This window comes from Pseudophryne corroboree, chromosome 2 (assembly GCF_028390025.1).
Source record: "Pseudophryne corroboree isolate aPseCor3 chromosome 2, aPseCor3.hap2, whole genome shotgun sequence".
NCBI classification, from domain to species: Eukaryota; Metazoa; Chordata; class Amphibia; order Anura; family Myobatrachidae; genus Pseudophryne; species Pseudophryne corroboree.
The window spans coordinates 531340438-531352315 of record NC_086445.1 but is presented as its reverse complement, the minus strand read 5'-3'; the positions used below and the strand labels follow the sequence as shown (position 1 = coordinate 531352315).

Below are 11878 nucleotides of genomic sequence, written 5' to 3'. Positions count from 1 at the left end.
GGAAACACTAGGCGACACCGTTCACAGAGCACGTCACCTAGTGTGTACCCACCTTGAGTATTACATCCCTCCAAGAACCTCTGCAACCTTGTGTATCATTACTTATTTCTCTACAGACAGTAAGCATACAAGCAGGTGACCTCATATCTTTGTTTGCTATTATCCAATGTAACATAATATGCTGGTGCTATAGCAGAAACTTATTCAATGAACTGAAGCAAGTGAACAAAAACGAGTTTTATGGTAAAAACTTACCTTTGTTAAAATGCTGCGAAGTACACTGGGCTCCACAAGTCTGGACAATGGGGTGTAGAGTAGGATCTTGATCCGAGGCACCAACAGGCTCAAAGCTTTGACTGTTCCCAGAATGCACAGCGCCGCCTCCTATATCACCCCGCCTCCCAGCACAGGAGCTCAGTTTAGTTAACCAGCCCAATGCAGTAGAAGGAAAAGAGACAACGGTTAGTAGCCACATACACCACACTCTCACGACAAGAGAAGTGTCAGCGGCTAATGCCATATCAACCCAAAGAAGCTAAGTGCGTCAGGGTGGGCGCCCAGTGTAGCCCGCATAAAGAGTTTTAACAAGGGTAAGTTCTTACCATAAAACTCGTTTTCTGCTGCGGGGTACACTGGGCTCCACAAGTCTGGACAATGGGGATGTCCTAAAGCAGATCCTTATGGGAGGGGACGCACTGTAGCGGGCACAAAAACCCGCCGTCCAAAGGAAGCATCCTGGGAAGCGGCAGTATCGATGGCATAGAACCTTATGAACGTGTTCCCGCAGGACCACGTAGCCGCCTTGCACAATTGATCAAGGGTCGCACCACGTTGGGCCGCCCAAGAAGGTCCAACAGACCGAGTAGAATGGGCCTTAATATGAACAGGAGCTGACAGACCAGCCTTCACATAAGCATGCGCAATCACCTTTCTAATCCAACTGGCCAGGGTCTGCTTGTGAGCAGGCCAGCCACGTTTGTGAAATCCAAACAAAACAAAGAGAATCAGACTTTCGAATAGAAGCAGTTCTCTTCACATAGATACGGAGAGCCTGTACCACATCCAAAGACCGCTCTTTGGGAGACAAATCAGGAGAGACAAAAGCTGGAACCACAATCTCCTGATTAAGGTGGAACGAAGAAACCACCTTAGGTAAATATCCGGGACGAGTCCTAAGAACCGCCCGGTCACGGTGAAAAATCAGATATGTGGAACTACAAGACAAGGCACCCAAATCCGACACTCTTCTAGCAGAGGCAATAGCCAGCAAGAACACCACCTTAAGGGAAAGCCACTTAAGGTCAGCTGAACCAAGAGGTTCAAATGGAGGCTTCTGCAACGCCTCCAAAACCACCGACAAGTCCCAAGGAGCCACAGGCGGGACATAGGGAGGTTGGATACGCAACACACCCTGAGTGAACATCAAGTAAAGTCGCAATTTTTCTCTGAAACCACACCGACAAGACAGAAATATGAACCTTGAGGGAGGCCAGACGCAGGCCTAAATCTAGGCCCTGCTGTAGAAAAGCCAAAAGTTTGGCTGTACTAAACTTGGAAGCGTCATAATGGTTAGTTGCGCACCAAAGTAGGAATGCCAGACCCGATGGGAAATCCGAGCAGAGGCCGGTTTCCGGGCCCGCAACATAGTTTTAATGACCTCTTCAGAAAAACCCTTAGCTCTTAAGACGGAAGCTTCAAGAGCCACGCCGTCAAAGACAGCCGGGCTAGGTCCTGGTAGACACAGGGGCCCTGAACAAGGAGTTCTGGGCGTTGTGGAAGTAGAAGTGGACGCTCTGACGATAGGCCTTGCAGGTCTGAGAACCAGTGCCGTCTGGGCCACACCGGAGCTATGAGAAGCAGATTTCCTTTTTCTTGCTTGAACTTCCGAATTACCCTGGGCAGGAGTGACACCGGAGGGAACACGTACGGCAGCCGAAAACCTCCACGGCACTGTCAGCGCATCCACAAATGCTGCTTGAGGATCCCTTGTCCTTGCTCCGAAGACCGGAACCTTGTGATTGTGTCGAGACGCCATCAGATCCACATCTGGAAGACCCCACCTTTCCACGAGGAGTTGAAACACTTCTGAATAGAGGCCCCACTCGCCGGCATGCACGTCCTGACGACTGAGAAAGTCCGCTTCCCAATTCAGGACTCCCGGAATGAATATTGCCGGTAGATGGCGTTCTGCCCAACGTAGAATCCATGAGACTTCCTTCATTGCCAGACGGCTTAGAGTGCCGCCTTGATGATTTATGTAAGCCACTGTGGAGGCGTTGTCCGACTATACTTGAACAGGACGGTTCTGAATCAAATGCTGGGCTAGGTTCAACGCATTGAAGACCGCCCGCAATTCCAGAATGTTGATCGAGAGGAGAGATTCCTCCTTGGTCCACCGACCCTGCAAGGAGTGCTGCTCCAGCACCGCGCCCCATTCTCTTAGACTGGCATCTGTCGTCAACAGGACCCAGTTGGATATCCAGAAGGGACGGCCTCTGCACAATTGTCAGTCCTGGAGCACCCAGAGCAGCGACAGATGGACCTCCGGAGTCAAAGAGATCATTTGAGACCTGATCCGGTGAGGCAGGCCATCCCACTTGGCTAGAATCAGCTTCTGGAGGGGGCGAGAATGGAATTGAGCATACTCCACCATGTCGAATGCTGATACCATGAGGCCCAGCACCTGCATTGCCGAATGTATCGACACTTGCGGACGAGAAAGGAAGCAACGAACCCTGTCCTGAAGTTTCAGGACTTTCTCCTGAGACAAGAACAACCTCTGGTTGTGAGTGTCCAACAGTGCTCCCAGATGCACCATGCTCTGAGCAGGGACCAGGGAGGATTTCTTCCAGTTGATGAGCTACCCGTGGGCTTGTAGAAACCAGACCGTCATATCCAGATGACGCAGGAGAAGATCTGGGGAATTTGCCAGGTCAGCCACTATCTTATTTAGGTCCTCCCCAAATAGAATATCCCCCTTGAAAGAGAGTACCTCCAGGGTTTTTCTAGAGTCCAGATCCACAGACCAGGATCTCAGCCACAATATCCTGCGAGCCAGGACTGACATAGTAGAGGCCTTGGCTGCCAGGATACCGGCATCAGAAACCACCTCTTTAATATAGCGAGAAGCTGTGACAATATATGACAAGCATTGTCTAGCATGGTCAGAGGAGATTTCAGCTTCTAACTCCAAGGCCCATGCTTCAATAGCCTCTGCCGTGGGCCTTTGTGCAGCACCCATGAAGGTGTAAATCGCTTTTAGGCAACCCTTGACACGTTTATCCGTAGGCTCTTTTAGAGACGTGACGGTAGTGACAGGTAGAGCCGGGGAAACCACCATCCTAGCCACATGTGAGTCTACTGGAGGAGGCGTTTCCCAATTCTTAGACAGCTCTGGCGCGAGGGGATAGCGAGCCAGCATCTTCTTTTGAGGCAGAAACTTCGTACCCGGGCTTTGCCAGGGTTCCTGACGCATATCCACTAGGTGGTTGAGTGAGGTAAAACTTGTTTAATCACCTTCTGACGCTTTAACCTATCTGGTTTCTTAGGAGGAACGGATGGCTTGGGATCATCCGTAATCTGCAGAATTAACTTAATAGCCTCCAAAAGATCAGGAACATCCACATGTGAACTACCCTCCCCATCAGCCGTACCTGAGTCAGAACCTGTGGTGTCAGTGTATGTGCTGTCTTCATCAGACGAGGTGTCAGTGACAGCAGTGGATTGTGAGGAGACGAGCGCTCGCTTAGAGGACCTCTTGGACTTAGGCGAGCGATGGTCAGACTTTTTAGTAGTCAGGGACTGGTTCAACTTCTTTAATTGAGCAGATAAATCGTCCGCCCACGGCGGGTTAGCTGCAGGGACCACATACGGGTGTACCGGCATTGGGGGTCCCATAGGTGGTGTTAGTTTATGAACTAGCGTATGCAGAAGCGTGGAAAAAGCGACCCACGGAGGGTCAGTATGTGCCTCCGTTGCCACAGTCCCACTGGGGGGCAAGGAGCCCCCAGAACCAGAGCCCACAGCTGCTATATTATCCCCATATGTGCCTGTGGCTTCAGCAACACCAGCAGTGTGTTCCGCCCCAGAACCGTTACCCTCAGAAGCAGACATGATATAACTTGCAGTATGAGGTAACACAGTACAATTATCAGCAGCACAATATCCTAAACCCAAACCCCTGCGCAGTGTAGTCAGCACCAGCAGAGATAAAGGAGAGATATGGTGAGTAAATCACAGAGAAAAATACGTAATACAGTATATCTTTGTGAAAATCCTATATTAAATAACACCTGACGCACCAAGCCCCCTCAGGTTATAGAATATAGGGATAGCAAGTTGAGTGAAAGACACGAGATGGACACCACTCAGCTATCAATGCACACACAAATAGTCACAGTTTGTACAATGCAGAGGTTATTACAGACAATAATACTGCACTGGACTAGCTTACACAGCTATATAGTCAATAGATATAACACTACACAGTAAGAAACTGGCTGTATATCACAGGGTAATTGTACTATAAACCCCTGACTAAATGCACTCTCTCTTACTAACACTGACTAAAAAGGCAGGTAGAATACTTAAGTGTCATGTAAAGTCACAGCGCTGACAACCAGGCGGCTTTACATAGGAGGATTTGCCCAAGCAGTCCCAGGAACAGTGAGCTGAGGGATAATGGCACCACAGACACTGACAGGGAGTGAGAAAAGACAGATGCAGCTCCAGGGCGGGAACACTTGCTGGAAATGGCACCCTGGGGCTGGTGGAGGGGCTTCAGGTCTAAGCCTTATCCCCCTTGCTGGCAAAACCACCGGGTACTGTGGGCGATATTAAAAATAAGAATTTACTTACCGATAATTCTATTTCTCGTAGTCCGTAGTGGATGCTGGGACTCCGTAAGGACCATGGGGAATAGCGGCTCCGCAGGAGACAGGGCACAAAAGTAAAGCTTTAGGATCAGGTGGTGTGCACTGGCTCCTCCCCCTATGACCCTCCTCCAAGCCTCAGTTAGGATACTGTGCCCGGACGAGCGTACATAATAAGGAAGGATTTTGAATCCCGGGTAAGACTCATACCAGCCACACCAATCACACCATACAACTTGTGATCTGAACCCAGTTAACAGTATGATAAAACGTAGGAGCCTCTGAAAGATGGCTCACAACAATAAACAACCCGATGTTATTGTAACAATAACTATATACAAGTATTGCAGACAATCCGCACTTGGGATGGGCGCCCAGCATCCACTACGGACTACGAGAAATAGAATTATCGGTAAGTAAATTCTTATTTTCTCTGACGTCCTAAGTGGATGCTGGGACTCCGTAAGGACCATGGGGATTATACCAAAGCTCCCAAACGGGCGGGAGAGTGCGGATGACTCTGCAGCACCGAATGAGAGAACTCCAGGTCCTCCTCAGCCAGGGTATCAAATTTGTAGAATTTAGCAAACGTGTTTGCCCCTGACCAAGTAGCTGCTCGGCAAAGTTGTAAAGCCGAGACCCCTCGGGCAGCCGTCCAAGATGAGCCCACTTTCCTTGTGGAATGGGCTTTAACAGATTTTGGCTGTGGCAGGCCTGCCACAGAGTGTGCAAGCTGAATTGTACTACAAATCCAACGAGCAATCGTCTGCTTAGAAGCAGGAGCACCCAGCTTGTTGGGTGCATACAGGATGAACAGCGAGTCAGATTTCCTGACTCCAGCCGCCCTGGAAACATATATTTTCCGGCCTTGACAACGTCTAGCAACTTGGAGTCCTCCAAGTCCCTAGTAGCCGCAGGCACCACAATAGGTTGGTTCAGGTGGACGCTGAAACCACCTTAGGGAGAAACTGAGGACGAGTCCTTAATTCCGCCCTGTCCGAATGGAAAATCAGATAAGGGCTTTTACAGGATAAAGCCGCCAATTCTGACACGCGCCTGGCCCAGGCCAGAGCCAACAGCATGACCACTTTTCCTGTGAGATATTTTAACTCCATAGATTTAAGTGGGTCAAACCAATGTGACTTTTGGGACCCAAAAACTACATTGAGATCCCAAGGTGCCACTGAAGGCACCAAAGGAGACTGTATATGCAGTACCCCTTTTACAAACGTCTGAACTTCAGGGACTGAAGCTAGTTCTTTTTGGAAGAAAATTGACAGAGCCGAAATTTGAACCTTAATGGACCCCAATTTCAGGCCCATAGACACTCCTGTTTGCAGGAAATGTAGGAATCGTCGAATTTCCTCCGTCGGGCCTTACTGGCCTCGCACCACGCAACATATTTTCGCCAAATGCGGTGATAATGTTTTGCGGTTACATCCTTCCTGGCTTTGATCAGGATAGGGATGACTTCATCCGGAATGCCTTTTTCCTTCAGGATCCGGCGTTCAACCGCCATGCCGTCAAACGCAGCCGCGGTAAGTCTTGGAACAGACAGGGTCCTTGCTGGAGCAGGTCCCTTCTTAGAGGTAGAGGCTACGGATCCTCCGTGAGCATCTCTTGAAGTTCCGGTTACCAAGTCCTTATTGGCCAATCCGGAGCCACGAATATAGTGCTTACTCCTCTCCATCTCATCAATCTCAGTACCTTGGGTATGAGAGGCAGAGGAGGGAACCCATACACTGATTGGTACACCCACGGTGTTACCAGAGCCTTTACAGCTATTGACTGAGGGTCCCTTGACCTGGCGCAATACCGGTCGAGTTTTTCCCAACGGTTTATAATCATGTGGAGGACTTCTGGGTGAAGTTCCCACTCTCCCGGGTGGAGGTCGTGCTGAGGAAATCTGCTTCCCAGTTGTCCACTCCCGGAATGAATACTGCTGACAGTGCTATCACATGGTTTTCCGCCCAGCGAAGAATCCTTGCAGCTTCTGCCATTGCCCTCCTGCTTCTTGTGGCACCCTGTCTGTTTACGTGGGTGACTGCCGTAATGTTGTCCGACTGGATCAACACCGGCTGACCTTGAAGCAGAGGTCTTGCTAAGCTTAGAGCATTGTAAATGGCCCTTAGCTTCAGATATTTATGTGAAGTGATGTCTCCAGGCTTGACCATAAGCCCTGGATATTCCTTCCCTGTGTGACTGCTCCCCAGCCTCGCAGGCTGGCATCCGTGGTCACCAGGACCCAGTCCTGAATGCCGAATCTGCGGCCCTCTAGAAGATGAGCACTCTGCAACCACCACAGGAGGGATACCCCCCCTGTCCTTGGTGACAGGGTTATCCGCTGATGCATCTGAAGATGCGACCCGGACCATTTTTCCAGTAGGTCCCACTGGAAAGTCCTTGCGTGGAATCTGCCAAATGGGATTGCTTCGTAGGAAGCCACCATTTTTACACAGAACCCTTGTGCATTGATGCACTGAGACTTGGCTCGGTTTTAGGAGGTTCCTGACTAGCTCGGATAACTCCCTGGCTTTCTCCTCCGGGAGCAACACCTTCTTTCTGGACTGTGTCCAGGATCATCCCTAGGAACAGAAGACAAGTCGTCGGAACCAGCTGCGATTTTGGAATATTGAGAATCCAATCGTGCTGCCGCAACACTACCTGAGATAGTGCTACACTGACCTCCAACTGTTCCCTGGATCTTACCCTTATCAGGGAATCGTCCAAGTAAAGAATAACTAAAATTCCCTTCCTTCGAAGGAATATCATCATTTCGGTCCTTACTTTAGTAAAGACCCGGGGTGCCGTGGACCATCCCTACGGCAGCGTCTGAACTGATAGTGACAGTTCTGTACCAGAACCTGAGGTACCCTTGGTGAGAAGGGTAAATTTTTTGACATGAAGGTAAGCATCCTTGATGTCCCGAGACATCATGTAGTCCCCTTCTTCCAGGTTTGCAATCACTGCTCTGAGTGACTCAATCTTGAATTTGAACCTCTGTATTCAAAGATCTTAGATTTAGAATCGGTCTCACCGAGCCGTCTGGCTTCGGTACCACAATAGTGTGGAATAATACCCCGTTTCCTTTTGCAGGAGGGGTACCTTGATTATCACCTGCTGGGAATACAGCTTGTGAATGGCTTCCAAAACTGCCTCCCTGTCAGAGGGAGACGTCGGTAAAACCGACTTTTGGAAACGGCGAGGGGGAGACGTCTCGAATTCCAATTTGTACCCCTGAAATATTACCTGAAGGATCCAGGGGTCTACTTGCGAGTGAGCCCACTGCGCACTGAAATTCATTGAGAACGGGCCCCCACCGTGCCTGAGCTTGTAAAGCCCTAGCATCATACTGAGGGCTTGGCAGAGGCGGGAAAGGGTTTCTGTTCCTGGGAACTGGCTCATCTCTGTAGCCTTTTTCCTCTCCCTCTGTCACGATCAGAAAAGAGGAACCTTTTGTCCGCTTGCCAACAAAGGACTGCGCCTGATAATACCGCGTCTTATTTTGAGAGGCGACCTGGGGTACAAACGTGGATATCCCAGCTGTTGCCGTGGCCACCAAGTCTGAAAGACCGACCCCAAATGCCTTTTTTAAGGCAATACTTCCAAATGCCGTTTGGAATCCGCCTCACCTGACCACTTTACTGGTAGAATTGGACAACGCACTTATACTTGATGCCAGTCGGCAATATTCCGCTGTGCATCTCGCATATATTTTAAATGCTCTATAGGCAATAATATACTGTCCTTATCTAGGATATCAATATTTCCAGTCAGGGAATCCGACCACGCCAACCCAGCACTGCACATCCAGGCTGAGGCGATTGCTGGTCGCAGTATAACACCAGTATGTGTGTAAATACATTTTAGGATACCCTCCTGCTTTCTATCTGCAGGATCCTTAAGGGCGTTCTTACAAGCGTGTGAGCGCCTTATCCCCCCTAGGGGGTGTTTCCCAACGCACCCTAACCTCTGGCGGGAAAAGGTATACTGCCAATAACTTTTTAGAAATTATCAATTGTTATCGGGGGGAAACCCACGCATCATCACACACCTCATTTTATTTCTCAGATTCAGGAAAACTACAGGTAGTTTTTCCTCACCAAACATAATACCCCTTTTTGGTGGTACTCATTATCAGAAATGTGTAAACATTTTCCCTTGCCTCAATCATGTAACGTGTGGCCCTATTGGAAATCACGGTTGTCTCTTCACCGTCGACACAGGAGTCAGTATCCGTGTCGGCGTCTGTATCTGCCATCTGAGGTAACGGCGCTTTAGAGCCCCTGACGGCCTATGAGACGTTTGGACAGGCACAAGCTGAGTAGCCGGCTGTCTCATGTCAACCACTGTCTTTATACAGAGCTGACACTGTCACGTAATTTTCAACAGTACATCCACTCAGGTGTCGACCCCCTAGGGGGTGACATCACTATTACAGACAATCTGCTCCGTCTCCACATCATTTTTCTCCTCATACATGTCGACACAAACGTACCGACACACAGCACACACACAGGGAATGCTCTGATAGAGGACAGGACCCCACTAGCCCTTTGGGGAGACAGAGGGAGAGTTTGCCAGCACACACCAAAGCGCTATAAACTGTATAGGGACAACCTTATAATAAGTGTCTATCCCTTATAGCTGCTTATATATATTTTTAGCCAAATAAGTGCCCCCCCTCTCTGTTGTACCCTGTTTCTGTAGTGCAGTGCAGGGGAGAGTCTAGGAGCCTTCCTACCAGCGGAGCTGTGTGGGAAAATGGCGCCGTGTGCTGAGGAGATAGGCCCCGCCTCCTTCTCGGCGGGCTCTTCTCCCGCTTTTATCTGGAAAACTGGCAGGGGTTAAATACATCCATATAGCCCAGGGGCTATATGTGATGTATTTTTTGCCATAGGAGGTATTTTCATTGCTGCCCAGGGCGCCCCCCCCCAGCGCCCTGCACCCTCAGTGACCGCAGTGTGAAGTGTGCTGGGAGCAATGGCGCACAGCTGCAGTGCTGTGCGCTACCTTAATGAAGACAGGAACGTCTTCTGCCGCCGATTTCTGGACCTCTTCACTCTTCAGCATCTGTAAGGGGGCCGGCGGCGCGGCTCCGGGACCCATCCAGGCTGTACCTGTGATCGTCCCTCTGGAGCTAATGTCCAGTAGCCAAGAAGCCCAATCCACTCTGCACGCAGGTGAGTTCGCTTCTTCTCCCCTTAGTCCCTCGATGCAGTGAGCCTGTTGCCAGCAGGTCTCACTGAAAATAAAAAACCTATTTAAACTTTACTTCTAAGCAGCTCAGGAGAGCCACCTAGCCTGCACCCTTCTCGTTCGGGCACAAAAATCTAACTGAGGCTTGGAGGAGGGTCATAGGGGGAGGAGCCAGTGCACACCACCTGATCCTAAAGCTTTACTTTTGTGCCCTGTCTCCTGCGGAGCCGCTATTCCCCATGGTCCTTACGGAGTCCCAGCATCCACTTAGGACGTCAGAGAAATCGGTTTTAAGAGAAAACCTGACCTGCGCCCATGCCCTGGTGATCTAGTGGGATCGCCTGTATCCACAGTGTCCACCGCCAGCGCGCGCTGCCCGCCTCCCACTGACCACGCCGGATCGCGATAAAGAGCGGGACCCACTTACCACCTCCCGAAGCGCGGCCACGCGATCCTGGAGAGCACCAGCCGTGTGTGTCTAACATGAAGAAAACCGGAGCCTCCGCTGTAGGTACCCGGCAACCAGGGCTCGGGAGTGTACAGCGCCGCTGGGGAGAGCTGGAGCTGCAGCAGTGAATGTCACAAGACATTTACCACCGCTGCTGCCCTGAAGTCTTCACTTTTTACCTCATAAAAAGCTTTTCTCAGGACTGCTTGGAGCAGCCCCTCTGTTAAGTGCCTGCTTACGGCAGCACCAACTGACAAACTGAGCTCCTGTGCTGGGAGGCGGGGTGATATAGGAGACAGCGCTGTGCATTCTGGGAACAGTCAAAGCTTTGAGTCTGTTGGTGCCTCGGATCAAGATCCTACTCTACACCCCATTGTCCAGACTTGTGGAGCCCAGTGTACCCCGCAGCAGAAAACTGGCTTAACAAGATGATACATACACCAGGCTGACACTATGATCCTTGCAGAACAATTAAGTACACATTAGAAGCAATTAGTATGAATGTCAGTTCTTTTTATTCTCACAAACTAGTTCTGAAATGTACAAGAAACATGTAGCCAGCTGCTCGTGAGAAGAGAGATCGCCAGCATGTAAGCACGCCTGTTCTGTAGGTGACAGCGCAGACACTCAGACAGGGCTCGGCATCGCAGCACATGTGTCCGGGGAGGGGAGTCAGGGCGCTGCTACGCACCCAGATCAAAGTCATCCCTCTCCTCGTTGTACTCCATGACGTGCTGCCTGATCTTGGAAGAGTCCACCCAGGTGACGAAGTCCTCCATGCTGCGGGTCACCAGGTAGGCCGGGTCCGTCACCACCTCGGGCCCCACGCGTATGTGCCCCTGCTCGATGAAGGTGATAGCGGTCTTCAGGTTCTGGGCCATGCGGAGCTTCACCACGATGCTGGGCAGCCGCCGGCGGCAGAAGGACGAGGCCGAGACTGTGTCGCAGAGCTGCAGGTTCTGCCGGGTGGGGAGCAGGCCCAGGGCGTAGAGCTTCTCCAGCAGGCGGGCGGTGCTCTGCACCCGGAACGGCTCCTTCTCGTCCAGCTCGGAGATCTTGTGCGCCAGCTCCCGCACCGCCCGGCTCAGCTTGTTGTACACGGTATAGTCCTCCCGCCGGGACAGGCGGAACTTGCGCAGCACTCGCACCTCCCGGACGTTGTTGTCCACCTCCCAGTTGATAAAGTCCGCCTTCTTCAGCAGCTTCTGCTCGTGGTACTTCAGCTTCCGCACCATGGTGCCGCCGCGGGAGCCTCACACACGGGTACTCGTGCACCGGGCCGGCAGCAGCGTGTGTGTCCGCGGTACAGGCGCAGAGTGATGACTCTACTTCCGCTTCCCCTGAGCGCCAGACCCGAGCG

At 51.1% G+C, this 11878-nt stretch overlaps 1 protein-coding gene across 1 annotated transcript; it reads right to left on the bottom strand.

The window, feature by feature from the left end:
• Positions 1 to 11010: 11010 nt before the first annotated feature.
• IMP3 (IMP U3 small nucleolar ribonucleoprotein 3) lies at positions 11011 to 11853 on the bottom strand. Its single transcript, XM_063954221.1, has one exon. It carries the CDS (start codon positions 11751 to 11753, stop codon positions 11202 to 11204), a length of 552 nt encoding a protein of 183 aa, XP_063810291.1. The 5' UTR covers positions 11754 to 11853; the 3' UTR covers positions 11011 to 11201.
• Positions 11854 to 11878: the final 25 nt, after the last annotated feature.